The 26,120-nt window shown below is 35.3% G+C and overlaps 5 protein-coding genes across 14 annotated transcripts in view; 2 read left to right on the top strand and 3 right to left on the bottom strand.

Annotated features, from left to right (window-relative positions):
- LOC105248852 (putative mediator of RNA polymerase II transcription subunit 26) overlaps positions 1–6,517 on the bottom strand; it is a 195,722-nt gene extending 189,205 nt beyond the window's left edge. For 2 of the 4 annotated variants that reach the window (XM_011253880.3, XM_011253881.3), the window contains exon 1: positions 3,439–6,515. In XM_011253880.3, coding sequence (XP_011252182.2) covers positions 3,439–4,805 — 1,367 coding nt within the window. In that variant the 5' untranslated portion in view covers positions 4,806–6,515. Of the gene's footprint in view, positions 1–3,438 lie in introns of all 4 variants that reach the window. The other 2 variants (XM_011253879.3, XM_011253882.3) reach the window with 2 other exon arrangements.
- A 750-nt stretch (positions 6,518–7,267) lies between these two features.
- LOC105248851 (dnaJ homolog subfamily A member 1) lies at positions 7,268–12,528 on the bottom strand. The gene is made up of 5 exons (XM_011253877.3): positions 12,309–12,528; positions 10,103–10,277; positions 9,711–10,011; positions 9,290–9,629; positions 7,268–9,192 (listed from the first exon to the last, which is right to left on the bottom strand). The coding sequence occupies exons 2-5, from the start codon at positions 10,232–10,234 to the stop codon at positions 8,763–8,765; spliced, it is 1,203 nt and encodes a 400-aa protein (XP_011252179.1). The 5' UTR covers positions 10,235–10,277; positions 12,309–12,528; the 3' UTR covers positions 7,268–8,762.
- A 519-nt stretch (positions 12,529–13,047) lies between these two features.
- On the top strand, positions 13,048–15,977 carry LOC105248850 (40S ribosomal protein S24). 4 transcript variants are annotated; one of them, XM_025410639.1, is made up of 4 exons: positions 13,211–13,240; positions 13,514–13,582; positions 13,689–14,012; positions 15,798–15,977. In XM_025410639.1, exons 1-4 carry the CDS (start codon positions 13,226–13,228, stop codon positions 15,798–15,800), a joined length of 411 nt encoding a protein of 136 aa, XP_025266424.1. In that variant the 5' UTR covers positions 13,211–13,225; the 3' UTR covers positions 15,801–15,977. The 4 variants fall into 4 exon arrangements, with proteins under 4 accessions (XP_019882327.1, XP_025266424.1, XP_025266423.1 ...); XM_025410638.1 differs by lacking the exon at positions 15,798–15,977 and adding an exon at positions 14,680–14,743; XM_020026768.2 differs by lacking the exons at positions 13,211–13,240; positions 15,798–15,977 and adding an exon at positions 13,048–13,151 and having other exon boundaries at positions 13,689–14,030.
- A 375-nt stretch (positions 15,978–16,352) lies between these two features.
- Positions 16,353–18,511, bottom strand: LOC105248848 (cell wall protein DAN4). 2 transcript variants are annotated; one of them, XM_011253871.3, is made up of 3 exons: positions 18,161–18,511; positions 17,481–17,702; positions 16,353–17,181 (listed from the first exon to the last, which is right to left on the bottom strand). In XM_011253871.3, the coding sequence occupies exons 1-3, from the start codon at positions 18,231–18,233 to the stop codon at positions 16,367–16,369; spliced, it is 1,110 nt and encodes a 369-aa protein (XP_011252173.2). In that variant the 5' UTR covers positions 18,234–18,511; the 3' UTR covers positions 16,353–16,366. The 2 variants fall into 2 exon arrangements, with proteins under 2 accessions (XP_011252173.2, XP_011252174.2); XM_011253872.3 differs by having other exon boundaries at positions 16,353–17,112; positions 18,161–18,509.
- A 978-nt stretch (positions 18,512–19,489) lies between these two features.
- Positions 19,490–25,569, top strand: LOC105248849 (daple-like protein). Of its 3 annotated transcripts, none has more exons than XM_011253873.3 (3): positions 19,490–19,771; positions 21,956–22,135; positions 22,653–25,569. In XM_011253873.3, exons 1-3 carry the CDS (start codon positions 19,712–19,714, stop codon positions 25,404–25,406), a joined length of 2,994 nt encoding a protein of 997 aa, XP_011252175.2. In that variant the 5' UTR covers positions 19,490–19,711; the 3' UTR covers positions 25,407–25,569. The 3 variants fall into 3 exon arrangements, with proteins under 3 accessions (XP_011252175.2, XP_025266400.1, XP_011252177.2); XM_025410615.1 differs by having other exon boundaries at positions 19,661–19,778; positions 22,653–25,568; XM_011253875.3 differs by lacking the exon at positions 19,490–19,771 and adding an exon at positions 21,510–21,868 and having other exon boundaries at positions 22,653–25,568.
- Positions 25,570–26,120: the final 551 nt, after the last annotated feature.

Raw genomic sequence — 26,120 nt, 5'->3', positions numbered from 1 at the left:
TAGAAACATTATATTTTTATTAGAATTGACTTGAACTCTGATGTAATCATACTTCAAAGCGTTATATTTAGCAACAGCAGTTATTATTATTATTGTTAAATGTAATTAAAGTATTTGGAACTGCATTAAAATATACTAACATATTCAGAATTTGGCAAAATAATAGCAATTCCAAATACTTTGATTATATTTTCACAATTTTAAATCTCACGTTCTTCCTTGTATTCGTAAAAGAAGAATTGGACCGAACATAACAGGTCAAAGAATTCAATGAAAATAACAATTATTATTTCGTTCCAGGTGACCAGTCTATATATTCAAAAGACCGACCCAAACAGATCAAGATCCTGTGGTAAAAAAAAAGAGAAGCGAAAAAGGACGCAAATGAGACAAAAAGGAAAAAAAATTCGTCGCGGTCGGTGAAGTTAAGGGACGAGTGGCATGATAGAAGGCCTGGACGGTGAGGTAAAAGTCTCAGATATTCTCTAGGAGGTATATACGCAGAGAAAGAGAGAGAGAGAGAGAGAGAGAGAGAAAGAGAGAGAGAGACAAGGGACCGATACATATTATAAATCAAGAAGCCCGTGCGTTCCATAAAGGAAATGTCGATGGCAAAGAAAGAGAGAAGACTCGCCTAGCAGGAAGAAGGAGAAAAGGACAGCAAAACTCGTGTGTGCGGTCACGATCGTACATCACCGTCGGTATTTACGAGGTACCACCGTAAATCAATGATCGCACGAGCAGCGCGCGCGATTCAACGAAATTCCTCGTCCCTTCCTGCTTATACACTCCCCTTCCTTCGCTTCCTGTACACGAGAAAACCCGTTGGTCCTTTCCCATCCATCCCTCTTTCACCATCTTACGATAGTCTTCTTCGACGAAATCGATGACGCTAAGAAATCTCGTAAAAGCTATCCTCCGCGAGCAACAAAATGCCAAAAAATCAATCGCAGATTTCTACTTAATCTATAGATTACATATGCAAAGTATTCAACGTTCAATTGCAAGGTTTTCAATTAATTTAAAATTAATTTTGTTGCCGATTTAATTTAATTAAACAAAATGTATTTTTTTATTACTTTTGATACTTTTATGACTGCGTATAATTTTTCTTAAAAATTTTGTATTTGCATATATATGTAATTTTAATATAGACGTAAAATTATTTATTTATGCGACTTTATTTTCTCAAATTTATGTGTCAAGTTTCATTCGCGCATTTACATATTTTAATTTACCTTATATGATACGAAAATAATTGAAAATAATTGAAAAAAGGCCGCAAAAAAATTCACGTACTATCTCGAGCGAACTAAAGAGTGACCGCGCGATTCGCTAATTCAGTCCGGAGAGAGATACGATGGACCGAAAAAAAAGTCGGAGCCACACGCACACACAATCGGATTCGTTTAAGGCTAAGCATTGTTTGTTCGGGCCCTTTAAACGTTTTTTAAAGCGTGACTTCTGCCTACCCGGAAAGGATCGTTTTAACGAGGAGGTTTTAGGACAGACAGAACAGGTCAGATCTCCTACGCTGCAGCTCTACGGTTACGCCACGAGGCGTTGCCCTTTCCGCTTCTCGCGCTGACTCCCAAGAATCAGCCGCCTTTCCGCCTCACAAAGGCGAAGGTTGCCGCTTCTCGCAGCTGATCCTCTAAATCATATTACGCGATCGTCGAGGATAAACCTGTTTACCAATCATGCCTCCCCCTCGAGGAAAATCTTCTCAATCTTGGTATATAACGCGACACGTTAGAGATTTGAAAATATCAGAAAGATTTAACACTTAAATGGATAAATATTTTAATGGCTAAGAATGAGTCGATGAGTTTCGAAATATACTCGATACCTTTGATTCTGCAATAGATTTAAATTCATAATTATGTTGAAATATCGTTTGGAAAAATATCTTTTAAAATTTAGAAAATCAATTAACTATATTATTACAGTAATTTTATGTGTGTGCATGTGTATTCATCTGATTCTTCTATTAATTTTTCTTTTAAAATTTTTTTACAAAAAATTAATCTCACATTATTTTGTAATTTAATTATATATTAACTTTGTACAATGCAAAACAACGGCGACGAAATATCATGTTGTGTTTGAAGAGAAAAATTTTCAAACACCACATCAGTATCTCTACTAAATGACATTAATGCCATACAGATTTTTTCTATTGTGTACTTTTAGAACAAACATTTGCATTCTTCGTAAACTGACTGAAACTGTGCAGAATATATCGCATCTCGATCAAGAAAAAGAAAAAGAATTGGAACAACGACGGAAGATGAAAGTGACCCTTGAACAGATTTTACAAAGGAACCATAAAAGTACAATGAGTTAGGTAGGAAGGCTGCGCTTGCCACGCGATGAAGGGAAAGAGGGACAGGATGTCGAACTTCTGGCTCTGAGAAAAGTGTGTGTTTTTTTTATCGGATTACAAAAAGTCGAAAAGACTTTTGGAAGAAAAAACGTTGCGGCCTTTTCAAGATCTCTTCAAACAGCTGACTGGCCTAAATTTAGATAATTGTGCGCGCGCGCGCGCTGCCGGCTTTCTCGAAACAATATGCGCTATTTTCGAGGCGTCGCGTGTAAACGTGAAATGAAATAAATAATATATCGCTTCCGTTCGGAATTTTCCGCGTTTCAATCGATCGCCGGTAACAATACGGTAAGAAAACGATGATTGAGATCGTCGTAATTTCATTTGCTCGGTTTGCTATATTATAGATATTAAAAAGAGTATAGCTCACGTGAATCGTTATGAATAAATAAATCGTATTCGATTATGATATCGAAAATATAGGAATTCGATGAGATTGAACAATTTCGTACTAAAATGGTTAACCCGCAAAACACCAGTTTTGATAAATTGACATTAAAGCGTTTCATGTTGCCGAGAATCAAGTTGCATGTATAATAAATGATTTCAAGTTTTGTAAATCAATCAATGTTCGCAGTATACAGCAATTACGCCGGTTTCGATAGAAATATAACCCACCCGCTCTTGCTAGTACATTTAAAGTGAATGTAGTTTAATTCCATAAGCGAAATTAAAGTTACACGCGGTACGCGCTTTAATTTCGGGTCGATGCTTCGAGTCGGCGAGTCATTCCGTTAAGTCGAGACGAATTAAAAGCGTCCGCTAATACGGCCCATTTAACTTTATACCTTCGAGTCATTTTCGTGAAACGGAAAAATGGAAACCCAAAGACATGTTTCTCGTTCCAAGAAATCGGCGCCACATTTCGCACTTATAATTTAACGAGACGGGAAAGAAAAATTGCAAGACATTTCTCTTTCGCGAAATAAATGAAATATAATTCTATATATGAAATATATATCCGCAAAGAGGTAAACGCGTTATGACCGTTCCTTTTAATTCGTTTCGCGCAATGACGTCGCCTTGAATAAGATAGCGTTAAAAAAAGTTACCTGATGTAAATGATGACCCCGTTGGTGCATATCCTTTTCCATCCACGTGGCACAGTGATCGCCGGCGACTGTTGTTGCTGTTGCTGCTGCGTAATCACCGCACTGCCGTTCATTGTCAACACGAGCGCATTATGCTGCACACCGTTACTACCGTTATTGTTCGTAGCGTTGACACGCAACGGCGGCTGCTGGCGCGCAGCCTGCTGCGCGCACGCACTACCACCTCCGGGATGATTGTTACTCGCCGGCAAAACACCGTCGTGCTGTCCCATCGGCTGCTGATGACTCTGACTCTCGTCAGGGCTGCTGAGGCTGCTGTAAGTCGTCGACGATTCGTCGGATCGTATCGAGTCGCAAGCACCGATCACCGCACCACTACCGATATCACCGAGCCCGCGAACCGTCGCGCTCGACGCCGACGAGACCGAGGAAGCGGTCTGCTGATTATCGAAATTGTCCCGCTGCCGGGCCTTGTCGTCCACGGCCTGTTGCTCGGCGGACGTCGACGTACCGTACGCGACGCAACCGTCGTCGCCGAGGAGTCCTACGTCACCGGGGTTCGGTCGCGCGACGATTCTACTCGCCGTCGTGGCGTTATACGTCTCGCTGCTCATCCTCGCCGAGTACACGTCGCCGTGCTGGAGTCGCGCCTGATACGCGTTGGCGCCGGGTCCCACGAGGTCGTTGCCGAGACCGTCCGTCGTCGAGTCTTCGCTCTCGGACGCTCGCTTGTTCTCGCGCGACGTCATCATGGTCGTCATCGCCGGCGTGGTGCAGGTCGCGTGGCCCAGCGTGGCCTGTCGATACAGCATCGCGTAGTCCTCGTCGTCTTCGTCGTTGCCGACCATCCCGAGGGAAGAGGCTCGCTTGGCCTCGCCGCCGTCCGCGCTGCTATTGACCGTGGTCGCCGCCGTCGTCGTCGCCGTCGCCGTCGTCATCGTCATCGTCGTCTCGAGGGACGGTTTCAGACGGCAACAGCCGATCGCGGGGGCGGGGACGTTTCCTCCGTCGGCGCGGTATACGGCGGTTTTGGCGGGAAAGGTCGTCGCGGCCGCCTGCGCCGTCGCCACCTGCGGCGCCTGCAAGATGTTGGCGTATTGCGTCGTCGTCTGCTGCTGCGGTTGCGACTGATAACCGACCGCGATAGCGGCAGCAGCGGTCGCGGCGACATTCTGACCCACCGCCGTGGCGTACGCCAAGTTCTCCCCCGACACGTACACTAGGACGCTGTTTTGCTGTATACCTTGGTGCTGCTGCTGCTGCGATTGATGCGGCGATTGCTGCGGTTGTTGTTGTTGCTGGTGATGCTGATGGCCGTGACTCGGGGGAGCAGGGAGCGTGGACGGCTGCTCAGGCTTGCCGGCCATGGTCCAGGTCCAGCAGCGCTGCGGATGACCCCGACGACCCCCACGACAACATCCCTGGCACAACGTGGCACGTAGCTCGCGACGGGTCCTGCCGCATCCTCCGGGGGCGCGATCCTCACGCGCTCGACGACGACGACGACGTTGCCGATGGTTCGCCCTTGTCTCGCGCGTAGCGCGACATAACACGCGATTCGCGCGGCTCCGATTCGGAGCGATCGTAACTCAAAGCCGGCGCGTGTTCGCCGCGCGTAGTACGCGCTGCCGGTGCTCGCCGGTCAATGGCCGTCTAACCTCCTTGACGCGGCGGGGATCGCCGTGCATGGCGCGAGACGCGCCGACGACCGTTTTCCTCCCGCTCGGCTCGCTGCTTATCTTCTCTCGTTCCTCCTCCTTCCCACGAAGATGGATGCACGCTCGTCAAAATGTCGCGGCTCCGAGCGATACGTCGACACACGCGAACGCGAACGCGATTCGAGATGCCGCCATCGGGGTCGGCCGGCTTCCTCTCTCAAAAACGGCGGGCCCGCGGCGCCGAATCCTTTTGCCGCGTCGCGAATGTGCGTCGCGAATCGTTCCGCGGCATGTTCGTTTCCGAAGGTCGCGACTGCCGCTGCCAAGTTCGCTCGAAACTCGTCGTCAGCCGGCGCGTAGGCGCGAGCCGCGTCCTCCGCGAGTGAAGAGAGGAGAACGCAAGGTCTCGCTCGAGCGACTCAAGGTGACGGTCCGCGCCACCCACCCGACGGAGCGAGATTCCACGTTATCGCACACCCGCGTCGCACTTCACGTCGCTTCGCGCGCGCATCGGCGCGCACCTGCGTCGCGGTTCAATCGAACCCGAAAGTCCGACTGGATGTTAATTCGCGCACCTCACTTTACGAGAGTCGACGCACCGCGAGGTCGTGTCAATGACGCCGCGATGATTCGCACTTGTGTACGCCGCACTTGGTCGCCGGGAGCGAAGAAAACGTCGCGCGTTACGAGAAACCTGGATCCCGCGAGCCTCGCGATGTCGCGGCCGGACGACGAGCCATCTCCCTCGGCACTGACTGCGGTTTAATCGCGCCGAGTCGCGGGACGAGTCGGCTCGAGTCGTCTCGAGTCGGCGCTCGATCGGTAATATGGCGCGAACGCGCTCGAGAGGAGAAAAAAAAAACACCGGCGGCGTAACGATTCGGGTTAAATCGCGCACGGACGGACGAACGTCGTGTTATGACGCTGTGTCATCGTCACAGCAGCAGCAGCAGCAGCATCACGACCACCACCACTCTTTTACCACCACCACCATTACCACTGCCTCGTGCCGCGGCCACCACTACCAACGACCACTATTACTCTTCTACTACCACCACCATCATCACTACTACCAGCGCGTTTGCGAACTCGGGTCGAGTTAACTAACCCTCTTGTCGAGCCAAACACCTGCGCGCTCCGCGCTACTCCGTTTCTCTCGCGTCTCGCTCGCGCGCTCGATTATTATTATGTATTATTTTGCGACGAGCGATGGTCGCGCGCGACGCTCCGACGCTCGCGCGTCGCACTGCGTTCGTTGTCCTTGCGATTGACGCGCGCGCGATCACTCACCACCGGCTGACACGGACAACGCGCGGCACCGCCGATCGAAATGCCATGCCCGCCGGATGATCCGCCGTACGCTACGCTGTTTTTCGCGTAACTGATATTGGAAAAATATGGCTCCCACCGCATACCCAGAAACCTCTGCGACGGCAGTCTCTCGAGGCCACTCGCACGTCACTAAGTACATCGCTAAAAACATTGGCCCGCGACACGCGCCGCGGCGACGGTGCCCCTATCTATCGGCGAATGCGCGCGTTAATTTCGCGGTCGCGTTTACGAGCTTATAAATCTCATTTTCTTCCCTTCTCCTCTCCCTCTCTTTTTCTCGTTGAAATCGCTCAATTTTCATCTCTCGAGTAAGCCATTCTCGAATCTATCGCATTCTCCGATCCAAAAGCGGCGTTATAATAATAATTAAATTAAATGCGCGTGACATTTCACGCGAGTTAGATCTATAAATACTTGCAAGGATTAAATAGGATTAGCGAGTAATCAGAGATTTATAAAGCTATAATTATTCATCGATATGTAATCGGTTATATGTACTGGAAATATTAAAACGTTGCTCCACATTCTTATTTTTCATTATTTTTTTTCACAAATATTTATAAAAAGTTAATAAAATATAAAGATTCTAACTCTTGTCGTCAAATTTAATTTGGAACTCGCTTTAATCACTTATTCATCTTCTTCTAAAACTAAAAAGAGATGATCCAAAACTTTACTGGCATTAACAAAATTGATCGAAAGTTAAATAATGCAACACATTACGTGCAATTGCGCTAGTTAATGAATACAGGAAATTTAGGAAAATTCACGGGACAAATGTGTATAGTCGGATATAATGGAAAATACAGGATTCACAGATTTCGCAAAGAGGTAAAGTCGAAAATTTCCTACATTTTACAGTTTCGAATTTATTTAAGATGTTCAAAAAAAAGTACTAATCGATCACCAATTTTTCCTATAATAAATAAGATTACAAGAGACATATGTGGCTATTTAGTAAAATTCACTATAGTAACTGCGAGTACACGACCATGTATACAGTAAATTATGTGAATGTGAGGAGGGGCGGTATGTGTTTCGAAAGTATATTAATTTAATATAGTACAATAGGATTTCAAAATTGTCTAGAGCATTTGTTCATGCGCGCTGATGGAGTTAGAGAAAAATAACGGAATAAATTTTTATAGAAATGAATATGGACTTATTATATAAAAGATTATTACGTGAATTTTCAAAATTTCCTAATTTTACAACCATCGATTTTATCATAAGGATATGCAATAAAATCTTAGCATAGGCTAATGTAAAGAAATGAATTATTAGATCCAATAGCGTATAATTGCACAGCTGCTTATAAATACGCGCAATCGTCCACACATACACACACACAGGAACCTGATTTTCCGTTTTATTTGCATTATTCGCAAACAAAATTGTATTTCCGTTATTATCGTCACACGCCAGTATACAAAAGCGATTGGAAAAAAATTAAATATACTATGAATATGGAATAATGTTTCACCTTTCGAAGACCTCTGATACAGATGTTATATTATCCCGCGCTTTACCTAGATATTTTAAAAATTTGTTAGCACATCGATTGACACATTTCAATATTACTTTTACAAGTTCTAAAAAAACTGTAAAAAATAAACATTTTTAAACCGTCCAAAATGTTGTGGAATAATCAAATGCTGCTATTAGTATTTAGAGGACCAAAAGTAATCATATACACGAATAATTCACGAACAATTTTGAACTAAATATATGTATGTGAATTTTTCAATTCTAGTATATTGTTGTCTACGTAGCAATCAGTCGCTACTGAGCTGTTAATTATTGGAACAATAAAACTGGTCAATTAGTGAAGATTAATAATGATACTTGAAGATACATGTAATTACAGCTTGTAATTCAGGATTGACATCATAAAATTGTTACGTTAGATTACTAAATAAATTTCCTTATCACTGTGTAATGATAAGTACATACTTTTAATGATCCTCTATTTAAGCGAAACTGATAGATCTCATTAAGATGCTTCGCCACAATTTAAAATTACTTTCAATTTATTTCCATTATAATAATAATAAGAATTTACCTTTTATTATCAGGTAATAATCCATCTATTCAGTCGCAATGCCTAATTATCGCATAAAGATCTTATTGAAAAATCAATAACTGTAGTATATTCACAGTTTTGCGCGCATCCGGACATGAATTGTTTCAAATTCATTTTTGCATATTGCATAGTTTCCCTATATATTCAACTATGTTATTTCTTTCTTTAATATGATACGCGGAATCGAGCGAATGGGACAGAAAGTTCGAAATGAAAAAAATGGCTATGTTTACAAGGTTAATGTAATCAAATTAATGTGTGGCACATTGGACTCGCGATGGACCTCCTTCGTCCTCCTCGTACGCCTGTCTTGTATCTCTCCGCCTCTGCTCCTGCTCAGGATCTAAGTCAGTGAGCAAGCATTCTTCGGCGTTGTCCGGAATTATAACCTCATCTCTCGGTGGTAGGCATTGCTCCAGCGTTGGAATAACCGACGGTTCTATGCTCTTTGGAAAATTGACTATGAATTGTATTATGAGCCTACCGTGTGTAAATGGATCCTTGTAAATTGGCATGCCCTCGTTCAAGATGCACTTCAAATCTCCATGTTTTGTTATAGTACCAGGATAAGAAGTTATCACTAAATCTCTACCATCCAAAGTACGGATAACTTTCTGGAATCCACATAACGCTTCTACTAATTCTAGTTGCATCCGCATGATCAAATCGTTTCTTGAACGCCTGAAAAATAATTTATCGCGATAGTTGTTAGTAGAATGATTAATTACATTGATAAATAAATTGCAAAATAAAATTATTTCATCGTAGTAATACTAACTTGAATACTTCGTGTTCCTTTTCTTCCAGAAGAATAACTATGTCACCAGGTTCTAAATCTGGTTCTTGATCACCTTCGCCAGTGAAAACAATCTTTTGCCCATCTACCATGCCTGGATCAACATGGACTTCGAGGATTTTTCTATCTCTAATAGTCTTTCTTCCATTGCAATGCTTGCAACGATCACGAGGATTGATACGTTCACCCTGACCTTTACAGTCTGAACACATGGTTTGTAAGTGTTGCAGCATTCCTGGACCTAATTGCTGGATTTGTACTTGCAAACCAGAACCATGACACGTCGTACATTGCTCAACAGAACCCTTCTTTCCACCGACACCTAATCAGAAAATTATGAAAACCATCTTGACTGATAAATTTTTGTACAATTACTATTTCTATATAATTTCTATATACTTGCCTTCACATTTCTCACAGATGACATTCTTTTGCAAAGCAAGTTTACGTACAGTTCCCTTGTAAAGTTCCTCCAAGGAAACTGATAATTGATGCATGACATCTTGACCTTTGCGTTCTCTACCTCTTCCTCTACTTCGTCCACCAAATCCTCCACCAAAGAACATGTCAAAGATATCCATAGGTGATGAGAAGCCACTATTACCCATACCACCTTCTTTCAAAGCTTGCTCGCCACCTTGATCATAGATACGCTTCTTCTCAGGGTTTGACAATACCTCGTATGCTTGAGAAATTTGCTTAAACTAAAATATATGCAATATTTAGCAAATCTTAAATTTTATCACACGTAACATACATAGTTGGTAAATATTAAATTCATAGTGGAGAACAAACCTTTTCACCCTCATTAGGATTCTTATCGGGATGATATTTCAAAGCAAGTTTTCTATAGGCCTTCTTTAAATCTTCTTGTGTACATCCAGGCTTTACGCCCAACACGTCATAAAATGTAGTCTCCTTAACCATTTTCGCTGCTCGTTAAGTAATTTGTAGTTCAATAAACTCACTTCTGTTGATAAAAGTAAAAAAAAGACATATTACAATAAATTCTCCTAATTTTTAATTAATGTTAAATACCACTGATACTTGATATAACTTGATATACACGATAAGTTAACAACTTTTTATTTCAAAAAATGCTTCAAATATTTTTTTTTAAATAAGGAATGGCAAATTGTTAAAGCTTTAAATACAAGTATTTCATAACCAACTATATAATGTGATAAAATGATATCGTAAAGCAGACTATTATGTATAACGACTATATATATATCCTGTTCGTCATATTGATGAAAAAATAAGATAAGTATTGCATTCATAACTTGATATACACGATAAGTTAACAACTTTTTATTTCAAAAAATGCTTCAAATATTTTTTTTTAAATAAGGAATGGCAAATTGTTAAAGCTTTAAATACAAGTATTTCATAACCAACTATATAATGTGATAAAATGATATCGCAAAGCAGACTATTATGTATAACGACTATATATATATCCTGTTCGTCATATTGATGAAAAAATAAGATAAGTATTGCAATAGCGCAATATAATTCATAAACGTGTGACCAAAAACAGCACAAGTATGCAGCCAAGTTAGTTCTTAATTAATTCATATATTCTTCTCTCTGTCTCTTTCAATCCAAGTCATTGCTTTTTTTGTAATGTTATATAATTACATATGCCAAAGCTTGCATGACACATACAAATTGAAATATGGTCACATCACGATAAACACATAACACAACCATGAATCAATTATATGAATATTTATATAGCAAATAATAAAAAAAATTTAAGCTATCTTTTAATTATATTTAAGTTATTATTTAAAATTTATTGAACACGCGCCAGGAATGCTTTTCCAAGTGAAATCAAGTACATTTGAAACACATTTAAATCTATTTCTATTAAACGTGCGAAAACTTACAAGAGGCATAAAAAAACTCTGACAAAATTAAATTTTCCATTCAATCATTTTAATTTTCATTTCTGTTATATCGAATAAAAATATCGAAGATGTATAAAAATTGGAGTATTATTAAAATATCGATAATTTTTTTTAATCTCACCCAAATTTTTTTTTTCTAAGATTGTGTAAAAATGTTTTTGCGCCATTCGTGGAGAATATTAAAAAACATTAAAACTACATTTGCCTACAAATTCTAGAAATATAATGCCCATGCGACGAGTTTCAAAATGGCGTCGAAATGCTGAGAATACACGATTAAATAGATCAGCGGACGAAGAAAGAAATTAAAAGGCGGATTTGTGGCGTGGCGCGCATCGTGGCCGCTTGCCGAACAAAGAGAGTCTTTACAATCTTTCTAGATCCTTCTGCTATTGTGTAAGTTCGTCGAGCGTGCAAGCTGAGCAACGGAATTAATACGGTATAATGAAGCGTGCGGCGATTGCCAAGTAGCCTGACGAAATTTCTACCTGGCCAAATGAACGCGTTTATGCTATCGCGAGAAAAAACGTGCGCCTGGCTTGGTGCGCGGGAATGATAAACGGTTTTCTCTTCCTCTTTCTCTCTCGGCGAATGCTTCGTCGCGTTGTTAATCGACACGAGCCAGGTAGGGGCGAGCTAACACTCGACTCGCCAACACTACCGTTTTTTTCGTTTCCTACACCTCCCGTTATTACAATGCAGATGCTACTCGCCTAGCGATCGACTCGACGATTCGTAATGTCTCGTTATGTTGAATGTTCACGCTCGTATGCACGAGCAAATATATCGCAACCTTCGGCCGCCCGCTGAGCCCCCTCCGTTGGTTTCGGAGTATCGGTTACGCGAAATAAATGGAAAGAAATCGCGACGGAACTGTGCACGATGACAGTGGCGGCCGCGACTCCGAAAAGTTTTAGACGAGTCTACGCCTTGTGTAAACGCCAACGTCGAGACTGCTCGGAGGAAAAATTGCAAAAGGCTACTGATCGATCGCGCGACTCTGGCGGCCTGTTCGTGCTCGTCCGCGAGCCGTCCCCGAATCTCCCGTTGAAAAAACGCGAAATCCACGTAGTCGCGCGAGGGCTTACCTGCGTAAACGGCGAGACGAGAGTCGATGAAGGATGACCGCGCACGTTTCACACGATGTTCGTTCTCTCGTCCGTAGCTATGCGATGATAACGTCTCACGAACTGAACCGTGCTAAGCGACCACGTCTTCTACCAATATTACTTCGTATCCGTTCTCGAAACTTCCTAGAGAAGCAGTGGCCCGACGTTAACCGAGCGCCAATCAGCTGCCGACATGCTGTCGACGGTAACGCCACCCGTACGAGGTTGGTCTCTTTGAGAAACTCGTCGTTTCGATCACTCTGTCGGTAAGCCAGTTTTATAATTGAAACTCGAAGAGAAAGAAAAATTTTTATATTTGATTGGATGTAAAAAAAACATATATCTACGCATTTTGTTGTTTATTTTTTTCGTGTTTTTATGATAAAGATTGTTTATTTTCAAAATCTCGATTATATATTTAAGCGAATTTATTTCTTATACAGAATGTATATAATAATAAATATAAGAGATATCGAAGAGAAAAGAAATATTATCGTATTATTTTACATATATCGTTATATTATATAAAGAGTTTTGTTTTTTATAAATTTATTATTTTGTATAATTACTCAAAATATTCCTGGTATACCAATTCAACTAATTATATGGTAATATAATGTAAATTAGATTTCTAGTCGCTTTTCATTTCGAAAATATGAAAATAATAAATATAAGTTATTTTGATAATATATCAAATATAAATATTTATAAACAATAAAGTTGTTTAAATTAGCGGATGTGTGTCGGTGTCATGTTGTCATAGATGGCGGTATACATTTCCGTGTATGCCTTTTTCAAGCGATACATTAGCTGAGCAAGATGGTATGTAATTTATATCGATGGATTTTGCAGTAATCGTATAACGAAACGTGTAGTGTTTAATTAAATATTCGAAAATGGCATCTAATAAAGTATGTGTTATATATATAATGTTTGAAAAGTACTAATTATAAAATCATTAACAGTAAATGTGCACCATGACACATAACCTTATTAATGTGTGAATATAGTTACTTATAATTTTTTTAACCGTCTTATCTAATAATAGAGGAAACTACATTAGTTGGAATATTTTATATTGTTTGTCAATAAAATTTGCAGCATTTCCCCATATATCTATGAATATACTGATCTTCAACAATGAATAACCAAACTTATTGTCCTGTTTTGATTCTCGATTACAGACGGAAGGTACAGCTACCATCAGAACAAGAAAGTTTATGACCAATCGGCTTCTATGCCGAAAACAAATGGTGAGTGTACAACACTATTTGTAATCTTTATCACCTCTTGAGTGATGATATGCAAATGTTATATGTTCAAATTTATGTATACATATATGTATCTTTTGCATTATAGGTCGTAGATGTAATCCATCCTGGCCAACCATCGGTTCGTAAAACCGAAATACGCGAAAAATTAGCCAAAATGTACAAAGTAACTCCAGATGTTGTCTTTGTGTTTGGCTTCCAAACTAACTTTGGCGGTGGTAAATCTACTGGATTTGCACTCATTTATGATACTTTGGACTTTGCCAAGAAGTTTGAGCCCAAATACAGGTTAGCGAGACATGGTCTTTTTGAAAAACAAAAACAAACCAGGAAACAGCGTAAGGAACGCAAGAATAGAATGAAGAAAGTTAGAGGTACTAAGAAGAGTAAAGTTGGAGCAGCATCTAAGAAGGTAAGTCGGTTAATGTAAAATATGTTTGTTGTAAACATATATCTTTATTACCTGAATATGTTAATGTTATAATTTTTTAGAAAAATCTTATTTATCTCTTTCTCTTATTATTAAACCTTGATATAAACTTATCTTATGCATGTTAAAACAATGATTCTTTCAAATGATAGGGGCTTTGGCTTTGTTATGTCAAAATTATAATCAGCTTTAATCATATCTCATCTCGTTTAAGAATCTTTTTTATATTTTATTCAAATAATTCGAATAGCTAAATTATTGCATTTAGTAAGAGAAAATTGATGTATATTCATGAAATTTTCTTTATATAAATTTTATATAACTAATAATTAAATTGTTAATACATTGAATAATTAACTTTATTGATAAAAATACATATATTATTTAAAGTTTTCATTCAAGATTTCAAAAGTTAAATTAGTTTAAGTTACTTTTTTTTATATCCTTATAGTATTCAGATTTTGCATAAAATAGTTATATATATATATACATATATTTTGAAGAAATATAAATGGCAAAATGAAACATTTTTTGTTGGTGATGTAATTTAATAACAGTTAACCATGAGCAAATTCCAAAAAATAAAATTTTCTTTGGTTTTTTATATTATGCATGCTATAGTAGTATATATTTATTATTCACATTCTAGGGAAGGAAATAGATCATCATTTGCACTATATAATTCTGGAGAGGGAATATCTTTTTGCTTCAGGGTCAGCATGCAAATCTTTAAGTTTCAAATTACTTTTGTTCATTGTTATTCTTGTATTAGCATGCTAATAATTAATTTTAATATATATATATATATTTTTTTTTCTAATATTTCTAATATTCTAATATTTTATTTGTGTGATATATAAAAATGTATATGTCTATGTATAGTCCATATTATTATAATTTCATATAAAAGTCTGTATTTTTGCTTTAAATGTTATAAATGTACATATTTTTGCTCATGCTTTTTTTGATTTAGAGAAATTCATCGCAAGTACAGGTCTTGATTATATATACTTATTTTGCAGCTTGCTTTTAATTGTTTAATTCAAAACTTAAGTTTAATATGTTATTTGTGATATCAAAAATTAAATTAACATTAATCTTTATTATAAGATAGAAGGGTTCTTCATACAAAATAATAATAGTTTGTAGAGATTATTAAAATACACATCAATATTACATCAATTATCCTAATAACAAAAAACTAATAAAAAAACTTATCAAATATTGAATTGCTAACATTTTTTTTAGTTCAATAAAAAGAATTAATTCTAGTTGTAAAAAAAAATGTTGATAAATTAAATAAAATTATAACATAATTGTTTATAATTCTAACAAAGTAACAAATTTTATTTTAAAATTCTGTATCATATATGTATTCTTTTATATATTTATTTTATATATGCAATATATAATTATGGATATAATTTTATATAAGTATATATATGCATATGAAATAAATATATGCATATAAATATACAAAAAGACTGATATTTAAAATAATAAATATATTTGAATATAGAATTATATTTAATTACATGCTAATGGATGTTATATATTTCATATTTAATCAACGATTTATGTTAATGTGTTTATGTGTTAATTGAAGGTGTATACTATATCATACTTCTACAGCAATTTGTGTGTATAGTAAACATGTATATAAAAAATTATAAAAATTTATTATACATGTGTGCATGCTAAAAACAATTTAAATAAGAAATTAAATATTCTATTAATTTGGACACAAAATATTTTTTTTTATTACAGTAAAACCACAAGCTATCATGAAGACCTCAATCATCGACGTAAAAATTATTATAATATTGTACTATGGAATAGAATTGTAATTATAATAAATTTTGCGGAGTGAACGTACGCATTTCTTTTTTAAATTAGATTGTCGAATTTTAATATTATTATAAAGAAAGTAATATAAAATTAATGTTATTTTGTATATTAAATTTACGCGCTATTATCAAAATTTATATATACATATATATATATATATATATATATATATATATATATACATATATATATGTATATATAAATACATAAATCCCATATCAAACAACTGATTATAAAGTTCTAATTTTTCTTATATATCTTTTTCTATAAATTTAAATAATACTGAAATAATTTTCTTGTATTGTAGTAAATTATTTTTTCTATAAATTTTTCCTAGTATATACTATTTTATAATATTATCAAATTTATAATATTTTCAAATTAAATTAATTGTATTAAGGTATTCATAATAAGTTCATTTTAAAATTTTATATTTGTTAAATGAACAAGATTGAATCATGTAAAATATGAAATCTTATGTGATGTTTTTAAAACATTATGACTTCAGCAGATGCTGGACGAGGCTTTTTTGTGGTACGTGTATTAACAGTTTCGTTGTCTTCTATTCTCTTATTCAAAACAGGTAAAATTACTTCAGTGGATGTTGGATCAGACAATTCGGTGATAGTACTAGTTGCAATTTCTTCGGTTAATGTTTCAATTGATTCAGTAACAGTTACAACAGATTCGATAGATGTTACAATTGATTCGGTAGAATCTAACGTTGTGTCGGTGGATGATGTAATTAATTCGGTGGAAGTCACTACAGACTCAGTGGATGGAACAGTTGATTCTATAGAAACCGGAATTGTTTCCGTAGATGTTAAAATTGATTCAGTAGATATCGTATCTGATTCATCGTTTGTTACAGACGATTCAGTAGAAGTTAGAATTTCTTCGGTTGATGTTACAACCGGCTCTGTGGAAGTTGCAATTAACTGGGTAGTAAATGGAATCGGTTCGGTAAGAATCACAGTAGACTCAGTTAAAACTGATTCAGTCTGAATATTAGTTTGAGGTGTTTGTTGCGGCGTGGTCAATTCAATTTTCGGCGTGGTCAATTTAATTTTCGGCGTAGTCATTGGAAGTTGCGTGGTTTTTGGAATCTCAAATTCATGTATATTAGGCGTCCAATCGATTCCTAATGTAGGAAATGATGGTAGATTTGGTAGCAAAGATCTCATGTCCCATTCATCTGAATCGCTATCTGAACTGTCGTCATCATTTCCTGTAACTTTCCGGATGATGTACCAATTACCAATCCGAACTCCCCAATCTTGTTTTGGGTCGAAGGATATGCTAGCTAATATCGTAAAAAATTGATAAGATAGGAATGTTAAATCATAAGCTCATTTAGAAATTGCTTGGGACTATACAGTTGTAATAATCTTAAAAAAAATTAATAGAATATGTGATGTTAATTGCATTTCCTGTACGATTGTTGAAATTACAATACTTTCAATTATGTTCCGTAGCGAAGCATAAACACATAATTTAACATCCTCAAGCTCAATGAGAATTTCAGTCTTATGATGTAACAAGGAGTTGAAAGGAAATTTTACGTATTCTAACTTAAAATTTCACATGATCAAAATTGCTTACACAAATCCAAGAATAAACTTGGATAACCCGGTACTCGATTTCCTATAGTTTTATCAATGTTGAAAATATCCTGCGGTGAGAAACTCGGAGTTGGTGGATCGTCGTTGCCGAACCATTCTTGCCATTTTCCCACGACTCGATTTTTGATTATTCTGAACCAATCTCGTATTGTTTCTCCGAATCCAGCTGATCGATATTCTCTATGTAATAAATCTGCACCATCTGCGATAAGCGTTTTTGCATTGTATATAATACCAAAAGTTTATAGTAATAGGAATGGTTGTTAATATATTATGTGTAATCAAAAAAGCAGTAATTTCAATTTATTACATTATTGTCCTAACTCTTTCAATTTGTATAATTTTAACATAACGACTTAAAAGACTAAAAACGACTTTGTATTCATAAATTTCATTGATATTAAGCAATATTTCATATGTCTAAAGATATTGAAATAATTATAGTGAAATAACTTGGACACACTCAATCTCACGATATTATTACATCACTGTTCCTTTTATTATAATTGAAGCATTTAGGACAAAGAAGAATAATACACCACTTTAATTGTTTCAAAGATTTAATCTATGTTTAATTTATTCAATTTTATCTCAATATTGCACTAGCTTTTCAATATTTCCCCCATCAATTTAACGTAAACTGTTTTCACTGTATACAACCTCTATCAAAAATTGGTTTTGGCGTAGCAAGTTGACAGGAGAGGAGCAACAACAATACACCAAGTGGTTGCATTTTGCAATCGGACAAACATCACTCTGCGTGCAGATAGAAATGCGTGTGGCTTTATATGTCCTCTGACGGAAGTGCATAGCATGACAATCTCGTTAGTGCCACAATTTTATCAGGGATCAAATTGTATCTTCACAGTAATATCGTTAAACAGCATCGGCCTTGTTCATCCTGATCCTGATCTCCCTCACGAATTGACCTCCACGTTATTTCCATAATATAAAACTTACATCGAGTAATCCAAAGTTCGTACATAGCGCGCGATGTGCACCAAGGCAGACAATCACTTATTCCGCGAATCTAAATCCGCAGTATTATGCTATTGTGTCGTGTTACGTATGAATACAAATTACATACATGCGCTTATATGTGCGATTACTCATGTGGGTTGGGATAAGCCAGCCTCAAATTAGCCATCAATGGATTGTATTGTACACTATTAAAAACTTGCAATTTATTAAATTTTTTACTATTATGTGTTTGGCTGTATTTCTAATATTAAAAAATATTATTTTATTTTAATATATATTTTTAATGCGTATTATCATTGCAGATCAAGAAGAATAATAATTTAAATAATAATTTAGTTTGCTCTAATAAGAGCAATTCTAGAAAAAAGTTTACAGTTGACTTGTAGCACGTAAAAGATACAAACCTGTTATTTATAATTATTGTTTTATATTCAGGTAAATGACTTTAATTTAAATCAGCTTTGAATAAACTATGGATACGAGAGATAGATCAAGAGAATTTTTATATACAAGTCTACACGACCGTATTCGGGATACGTCATGCGTGCATGTATCTCAGCGCAAACACCTTATGGAATGAAAACATTACAGCAGAATATTAATTGGTACAAAATGTAATAAGAATGAAATACTTTACATGAGTCTAAGATTAATAAACTAAAATTTATTAAAGTAAAGTAGCACAATCGATCGTATAACTCTTGATGATGGAGGTACAAAATGGTACTACAAGTTATATATTGCCTATTGTAAAATCTTATTAATCTTTGTGCACTTATTAGCTACGAAGTACCAAAAAGAACCGAATAGAGTTTGAAATAATGCGTTTTTCTCAATCATTGTTTGTACATTTCTAACAAGATTCAATTGATTGTTAATCTAATAAATTGTTTGGGTTGTAGTGAAGTACCTGGCGTTCTAGATAATCGCTCAACTCGCTAGTTTTTCGGGTACTAATTCTATAGACGCGAAATCATAGCCAGTTGAAACAAAGTTGTTTGATCTGCTGTATGTACCAGATGTGAAAGTGGACCCATCCAGAGCGGTTGGAAACACTACGATCGCAACTCTCTCGTCACCTTTCGCTTTTATACGCCTCGAATATTAGTATTTCAAACTATTTCTACTTGGCCACGTATCTTTGTCTTCCAAAAAGTTCTCTATAGTGCGCATGAGTCTGCTGTGAAGACAACGGACATCGACGTTGCACGATACTTCATTCAGAATCCGATGGTGCAGTTGGTCTGTATCATACAACGGCATATCGGATCAATCACTGGTTCATCAAAGGTATCAGGTAAACAAGTTTAGCGATTAATCATAGATATACTTCAATATAGAATCAAATTATATGATAGGACAATTTATATACATGTTATATGCAATGTACGAATCCCAAGTTTTGTAGAGGCTACAATATTGTGGATATGTGTGTGGTTGGGTTATGTTATGTAGAAGAGCTGACTGCGTTCCAATAAGTAGATTATTGCACGGGAAAAGACTGGTTTCAAATACATATGAATAGCACATGAATAATTAAGTAGAATATATATAAAAAGAATTCTACACGAATATTTTAGCTTATTTCCAAACATAGACTCGCCCAAAATTCTCGAGTCTGTATCATCCAATCACGTAGTAGCATACAGTGACGGAACAATAACTATAAATGCCTATTACTTCTTAAAAATTTGCTGCTGAAATGTTTTTTGATTTTATATATTTTAGTTGCAAAAAATTTGGATTTGGATAAGAACATGAGAACATATTTGTAATACCACTCTATTTGTCATGTTGTGTTTTTGTCGGAATATATTCAAGAAACCTATTTACAATGTTGTCGCAGATCAATCAATATTTTACAATTAGTTTTAGCCTACCAATATTGATTTAATAACTATATTGGTCAAACAAAACAATTGCATCTCTAATAATCCCATCTGTATGATTTTAATAACATCCTTTAATAAAGCTATGGATTTTTAGAAATTTTTATATATTTGCAATACGTAATTATTTAATTAATAATATATTGTCTGACTTAAACATAACTTAAACATGTCTATGTAAGCAGATTTTTAATAAATAAATTCTGCTTATTCATTTTTAAACATGGTTACACAAATTATGAAAAAAAATCACTTGATGACATTTTATACAACAATTGAAACCGTTTATGTAATTAAGGAAAATTATCTTAATAAAAGATTAGGTCAATCAGATCAAAATTGTGTTCTTAACAGCTTTAAATTTTACTAGAATATATCCACAACTTTGTAAGATTAAGTTACATTTTTGTTGAATTTTTTATTGATTGCTATGTAATATATATTGCTACGTGTCGCTTTTCTATATATCTTAAATCAATATTCGGAAACGACGTCAGCATAACTATAGCGTATCATCAGCTGACGAGAATCCAAGATGCGTCAGATATGCTGACTAATCTTCAGCATCGCTTCTAATAAATAATCTTAATTCTCTTTTATTCGTTAATAATTTATAACAGAAATCTGAAAAAAATCATATACATTTACATTTAAATTCATTTTAAATCATTACAGTAAAATCAATCATTGTGACTATTTGGTAGCTAACTTTTAAAACATGTAGTCTAAAATACACTTCAATTAAAATATATGGCAAAATTGCAAAAATTATTATTGTTTTAAGGAAATCTCATTCTACTCATCCCGATAGTTTTGTAACATCTTAATTTTTGCTTCTTGCTAACGAATTTAATAATTATTAATTATACCGTAATCTACCGATATTGGGTTACGTACATATATGGAAATTGGAGATGTATTAGAGAATTTTTTTATAATGAATGATTAATCAGCCTTTGTACGCAATTGATTGGCATTTCTATGGATGAGGATTAATTATCATCCTTGTTAATTTACACTGTTAAGTTTGTGCATGTAAAATCTACATTCTATGCTGTTTCTATCTTTCTTATTCTATTAAAATTTAATAGATTTGATAGTATAAGCGTAGACTGAACAAAAGTATGTGTATAGTCGAAGCTAACAGGCCCAATTGTTATGTAATGCCATGTGGTATCCATATGGTACCCTTTGGGTCAGTACCACGTCCAGCACTGTCCAGCGTTACTACCGGTTCATCAGTGACTATAGTGCCAGTGGTTGAGGTTGGGCCGGGTTAAAATGCTCATAACAAATCCGTCCTTCTTTGTCCAATGAGGATGTGAATAGACGCGATACGAGTGACTACGAGGAGAGGACAGTATAATCATAACGCGATAGAAATAGAGGGATATCGTAGGCTTTTTCATAGCATTCAATTTCCATATCGAGAAAAGTGTAGAGAAAGGGGCATACAGGGTTTTCAGCAGATGGGAAGGAGACGCTCAAACAGGGACAAGTAGAGACAGAATAGACAGCATTGCCAACCATTGCCAACCATTGCCAGTGTACTTGTAAAATACTCAACCAAAACGTGTCTCTACAGATTGTACCCTATCTCGGGATGGCCGACAACACCACCACCATCCACGGGGACAAGAGCGATGATAGTAGTTACACGGCGTCACCGCAATCGCCTCCTTTGCTCACCGATTTTGAAATTCAATGCAAACAAGAACCATGCTCTAATCTACATAATTCGATCGACGAGGACTCACTGGCATCTGTAAGTCGAGGGAATTGTGAATATTGCGTTATAGTGTAGCATATCATTTGGGTACATCACGTGTTTGCATCGAAATTGGAATATTATTCAACTTTGTTCATTACGTCTTTGGAAAAAAATACTTGAAAATACTACTCGAAAATCTCGAAATTGCCGAAATTGATAGCCATACTTTACCGCGTTTTTCATGTTGTGTTGCTTGACCATTTTGGTTATATATATTACTACTTTGAATTATGACATGTTGAATGTTATTTATCATACATTTGCATAATTGACTTGCATATTGCATAATCAGTTCTTTTTCAATAAATGAAAAATTAATTGTTATTATTACTAATTTTTAATTATTAGGAAAATGAAATCACATCACATCTTTTGATTATATATCTTATAGCTAAATCTTGCTTTTTGTTCAAAATATCACATAATTATAATTTTATATGATATAGTTTTTTTTTATTTAACTTTAATATTAGAGAAATTTAGAAATAATGTATTTTATTTTTTATTATAGGACGAAGCCTCATCATTTTCTATTCCAATATCTATACCTACGATAAAGAATCCAATTGTTTTGTTAGAAAGATGTGATAAAATTTGGAAAACATTACAATTGATAAAGGTTATACAAACTGACAAACCAATCAATGATGATACTCAAGAAAATAAAGAGGAAGAAATACAATGTTCGGAAAAGTTTATAGAAAAACAACCTAAATCACGCATCATGAATCAACCTACATTAAGAAGTCATAATACGGTACCTTTCAAATTTTCTGTTCTGAAAACAAGAAAATTATATCCTTGCAGTATATGTGGTAAGCAATACCTGGAAAGACGATCTTTAAGAAAGCATTCAGACAGAGTACATGGGATTACTCTTCCATTACTCATCAACCGTAAGCGTGTCAAAAATACTTCACAATTGCCTAAGAAAGATATCGATAAAGTCAATCCAGTTACTTTGCTTAATAAGGAAAGTAATGATTTTGAAAATCTTAATAATGATAAAAATCCACATGCAAAGACAAAGGTTGTCGATACTAAAACTCCAGCATTGAGGAAGTTTGTCAAATGCACATTGTGTCAACAGAAAGTAACATCTATAAGAAAACATTTAATTCATTATCATAAAATTGGTGGTTCTTCAAGTATGGTGGAACAACTGGAATCTTCATTATTAATTGAAAATGCAGCATCCAAAGATGAGAAAATTACATTAGAAAATGTATCCTCCAAAAAATCTCCACAACCTAAAATGAATACGCAAGGTGGATTTCGCATAATGGATAATGAAGCCGATACTCATAAAAAATCTCAAGTTAGGAAAAAACGAAAATATACATTATCTTATAACACTGCTAAAAAAAGATTCAAGTTGAACAACGAGCGTTATATAATTAATCGGCATGGGCCTGCAGTAACACAGAAACAAATATCTTTAAATCATACCAATCAGACATACCAATGCGATATTTGTTTGGGAGTATATGCATCTCCTCGTGGTTTGTACAAACATAGACGCAATCATATTTTTCGTGGAGAAACTAAAGAAAATATCCATAATGTCAAATGTAGATATCATAATTCACCTTTCAATCAGAAATATAAATTATTACAGTCTTCCATAATGTCAACTGTGAGAAATACAAGCAATAGCATGAATAATGTACAATTAAATAATGAGACATTTAATCAAAATGACAAAATTTCCAAGATTAATCAAGCAATCCGATACAATGGAGAAATTGGCAAGAACAATGAAACCATTTGTTTATGTGGAAGATCATTTCGAAATCCTCATACTTTATTTACTCATAAAAAAATCTGTGAGTTATATAAACAGGAAGATACACTGTCGCAGCATACAAATGTCAGTAATGATTCTGGAATTGGTATTAACATAACAATAAAAAAACTAAATGATTCTTATAAAATTGTTGGAAAAGATAATATTGAGGATAAATTTCAAGAGTCTGAAATCCATTTTAAAGAAAATAATTTATCTAATACATCTGATCACACTACCAAAGAGTCTGTTAATTTATGTATTAACAAACAAAAAGAATCAGATAATTCTAAATCTAATTATAGTAAAGATCACAGCTTTTTAAAGTTACAAGTCGCAGATGAAGACGTAATCATTGATATCGAAGATGATGTACAAATTAAATTTGATAAAAATAATACATCAGAGCAAATAGTTACATGGCAAGATGATAAAAGGTCAAATAGGCAGAATGGTGTAAAAAATTTGAAAAATTATAAACAAGTTTCTGATCAAATCTGTACATTGAGACAAATGTGTAAAAATGTTCTAGACGTTTTTGCACATAAATCTAAGAATGCAGTAGAAAATGAAAGTCAAAAAAATAGCCAGGTTGAAGATAGCCAGATTAAAAATCAGGAAATACATCAAGAAAATAAGAGAAAATTACGATCTTCAAATAAACGACGTCAAAATGAAGAGAAAGTTGAAGAGAAGTTTGATGATGATGATTTGAATGATGGAATACAGAATTATATGACAAATCCATTATCAGTATGTGGGTATTGTAACAAACACTTCGAAACAATTAATTCATACAATAATCATCAATGTACTGTTAAAGAGGGGAGACCATTTGATGAATTTTCACTAGAGTTATTGTGTTTCTATTGTGAGGATGTATTAAATAGTTTCAATGAATATGATAAACATATGAGAGTCAAACATTTTGATAAGGCGTATCATTGTTACTTATGTATCAAACGATTTTCAAATCCTAAAGCGCGATTACAACATATTAATTTAGAGCATAAGAATATGCCTTGCAGGTTTTGTAACGAAAAACTTTCTATTAAAGTTAAAGCCTTACACGAAGGTTATCATTTAGGTTTTGGTTATCCCTGTCATAAATGTAAAAAGGCTTATACAAATGGAAAGAATCTTTCTTATCATAATTATAAATCCAGATTACATCCAAAGACTGATAATTTAGTAACTTGTAGCATATGTTTAAAACCTATAAAAATTCGCAACTTTCGCACTCATATGTCTACACATAAACTTAACGCCTGTTATTTTTGCGGTAAAGTGTTTTCTAATAAGACAGGAATAGAATTCCACACCATGATACATCATGGTACACAATCTAAATTAAAATGTAATGTCTGTGGTACGCGTTTCTTTACTAAAAAGCAGCTTGAGAAACATGCAAAGATCGATGGATGTAATAGTGGCATACAAGAAGTAAAAACTAGAAATTTTACAGCAACACATCATTAATAATATTTTTGTTTAAGAAAGTACATAAACAGAAAACAAGTTAATGAGAATTAATATTAGACATAATTAAAAATCTTTTGTATTGCGAATTATTTATAATTTAAAGTACATACATGCAGGTAATTTTGATGCGGATATTTTTTATATTATAATTAGGTTTGCTATATATATATATATGTATCTAGCCAACCTTTATATTTTTATAATTAAATTTGTAATTTTTATTATATATGCGCGTACCGATTAATTCACATAAATACATGTATAACAAGGATGTACACACGTTTCCATCATCTTTATATGTAAGACATAGGTGATACTTCGTGAAACCACCTGTAATCATATGTTCCATAATGTTCTATATAATATATAAATCGCCTTTGAACAAATATTTTCGTACATATTCTACTACATTCTCATGTCTATTATATCGTCTGTGTAATATCAATATCTTGTAAATCTTACAAACTGAATTTCTTAAAACATTTTTTCATAGATATTTCTGTCTTATATCAATTATTAAAATTATATTCCTTCTATATAATCTGTTAATTGCACTTATTATATTTTATTTATTAACGAGATATTTTTTTACACAAACGATATTGTAACTGGATTTATCTACTAGTATCTTACATATAATTGTACAGGAATTAGGATACAAGCTCTATTTGTAAATGATGTATATTTTATCTTTATTAAGAGATAATAGAA

The sequence above is a fragment of the Camponotus floridanus genome, unplaced genomic scaffold, assembly GCF_003227725.1.
Source record: "Camponotus floridanus strain SB8 unplaced genomic scaffold, Cflo_v7.5 scaffold33, whole genome shotgun sequence".
NCBI classification, from domain to species: domain Eukaryota; kingdom Metazoa; phylum Arthropoda; class Insecta; order Hymenoptera; family Formicidae; genus Camponotus; species Camponotus floridanus.
Note: the sequence above shows the minus strand (reverse complement) of the source record. Positions and strands in the feature narration are given on the sequence as shown.

What these genes read in the sequence shown, in the direction of transcription:
- LOC105248848 (XM_011253871.3), bottom strand. Translation starts at nt 18,233, where the DNA reads ATGCAACCACTTGGTGTATTGTTGTTGCTCCTCTCCTGTCAACTTGCT. An exon ending in AAAACCAATTTTTGATAGAG is followed by an intron (nt 17,703 to 18,160) that starts GTTGTATACAGT and finishes CGCTTATCGCAG; the next exon opens with ATGGTGCAGATTTATTACAT. An exon ending in AAGTTTATTCTTGGATTTGT is followed by an intron (nt 17,182 to 17,480) that starts GTAAGCAATTTT and finishes TTACGATATTAG; the next exon opens with CTAGCATATCCTTCGACCCA.
- LOC105248850 (XM_025410637.1), top strand. An exon ending in TTCTATGCCGAAAACAAATG is followed by an intron (nt 13,583 to 13,688) that starts GTGAGTGTACAA and finishes TTTGCATTATAG; the next exon opens with GTCGTAGATGTAATCCATCC.
- LOC105248849 (XM_011253873.3), top strand. Translation starts at nt 19,712, where the DNA reads ATGGTGCAGTTGGTCTGTATCATACAACGGCATATCGGATCAATCACT. An exon ending in CAATCACTGGTTCATCAAAG is followed by an intron (nt 19,772 to 21,955) that starts GTATCAGGTAAA and finishes GTGTCTCTACAG; the next exon opens with ATTGTACCCTATCTCGGGAT. An exon ending in ACGAGGACTCACTGGCATCT is followed by an intron (nt 22,136 to 22,652) that starts GTAAGTCGAGGG and finishes TTTTTATTATAG; the next exon opens with GACGAAGCCTCATCATTTTC.
- LOC105248851 (XM_011253877.3), bottom strand. Translation starts at nt 10,234, where the DNA reads ATGGTTAAGGAGACTACATTTTATGACGTGTTGGGCGTAAAGCCTGGA. An exon ending in CATCTGTGAGAAATGTGAAG is followed by an intron (nt 9,630 to 9,710) that starts GCAAGTATATAG and finishes TTTTCTGATTAG; the next exon opens with GTGTCGGTGGAAAGAAGGGT. An exon ending in AAGGAACACGAAGTATTCAA is followed by an intron (nt 9,193 to 9,289) that starts GTTAGTATTACT and finishes ATTATTTTTCAG; the next exon opens with GCGTTCAAGAAACGATTTGA.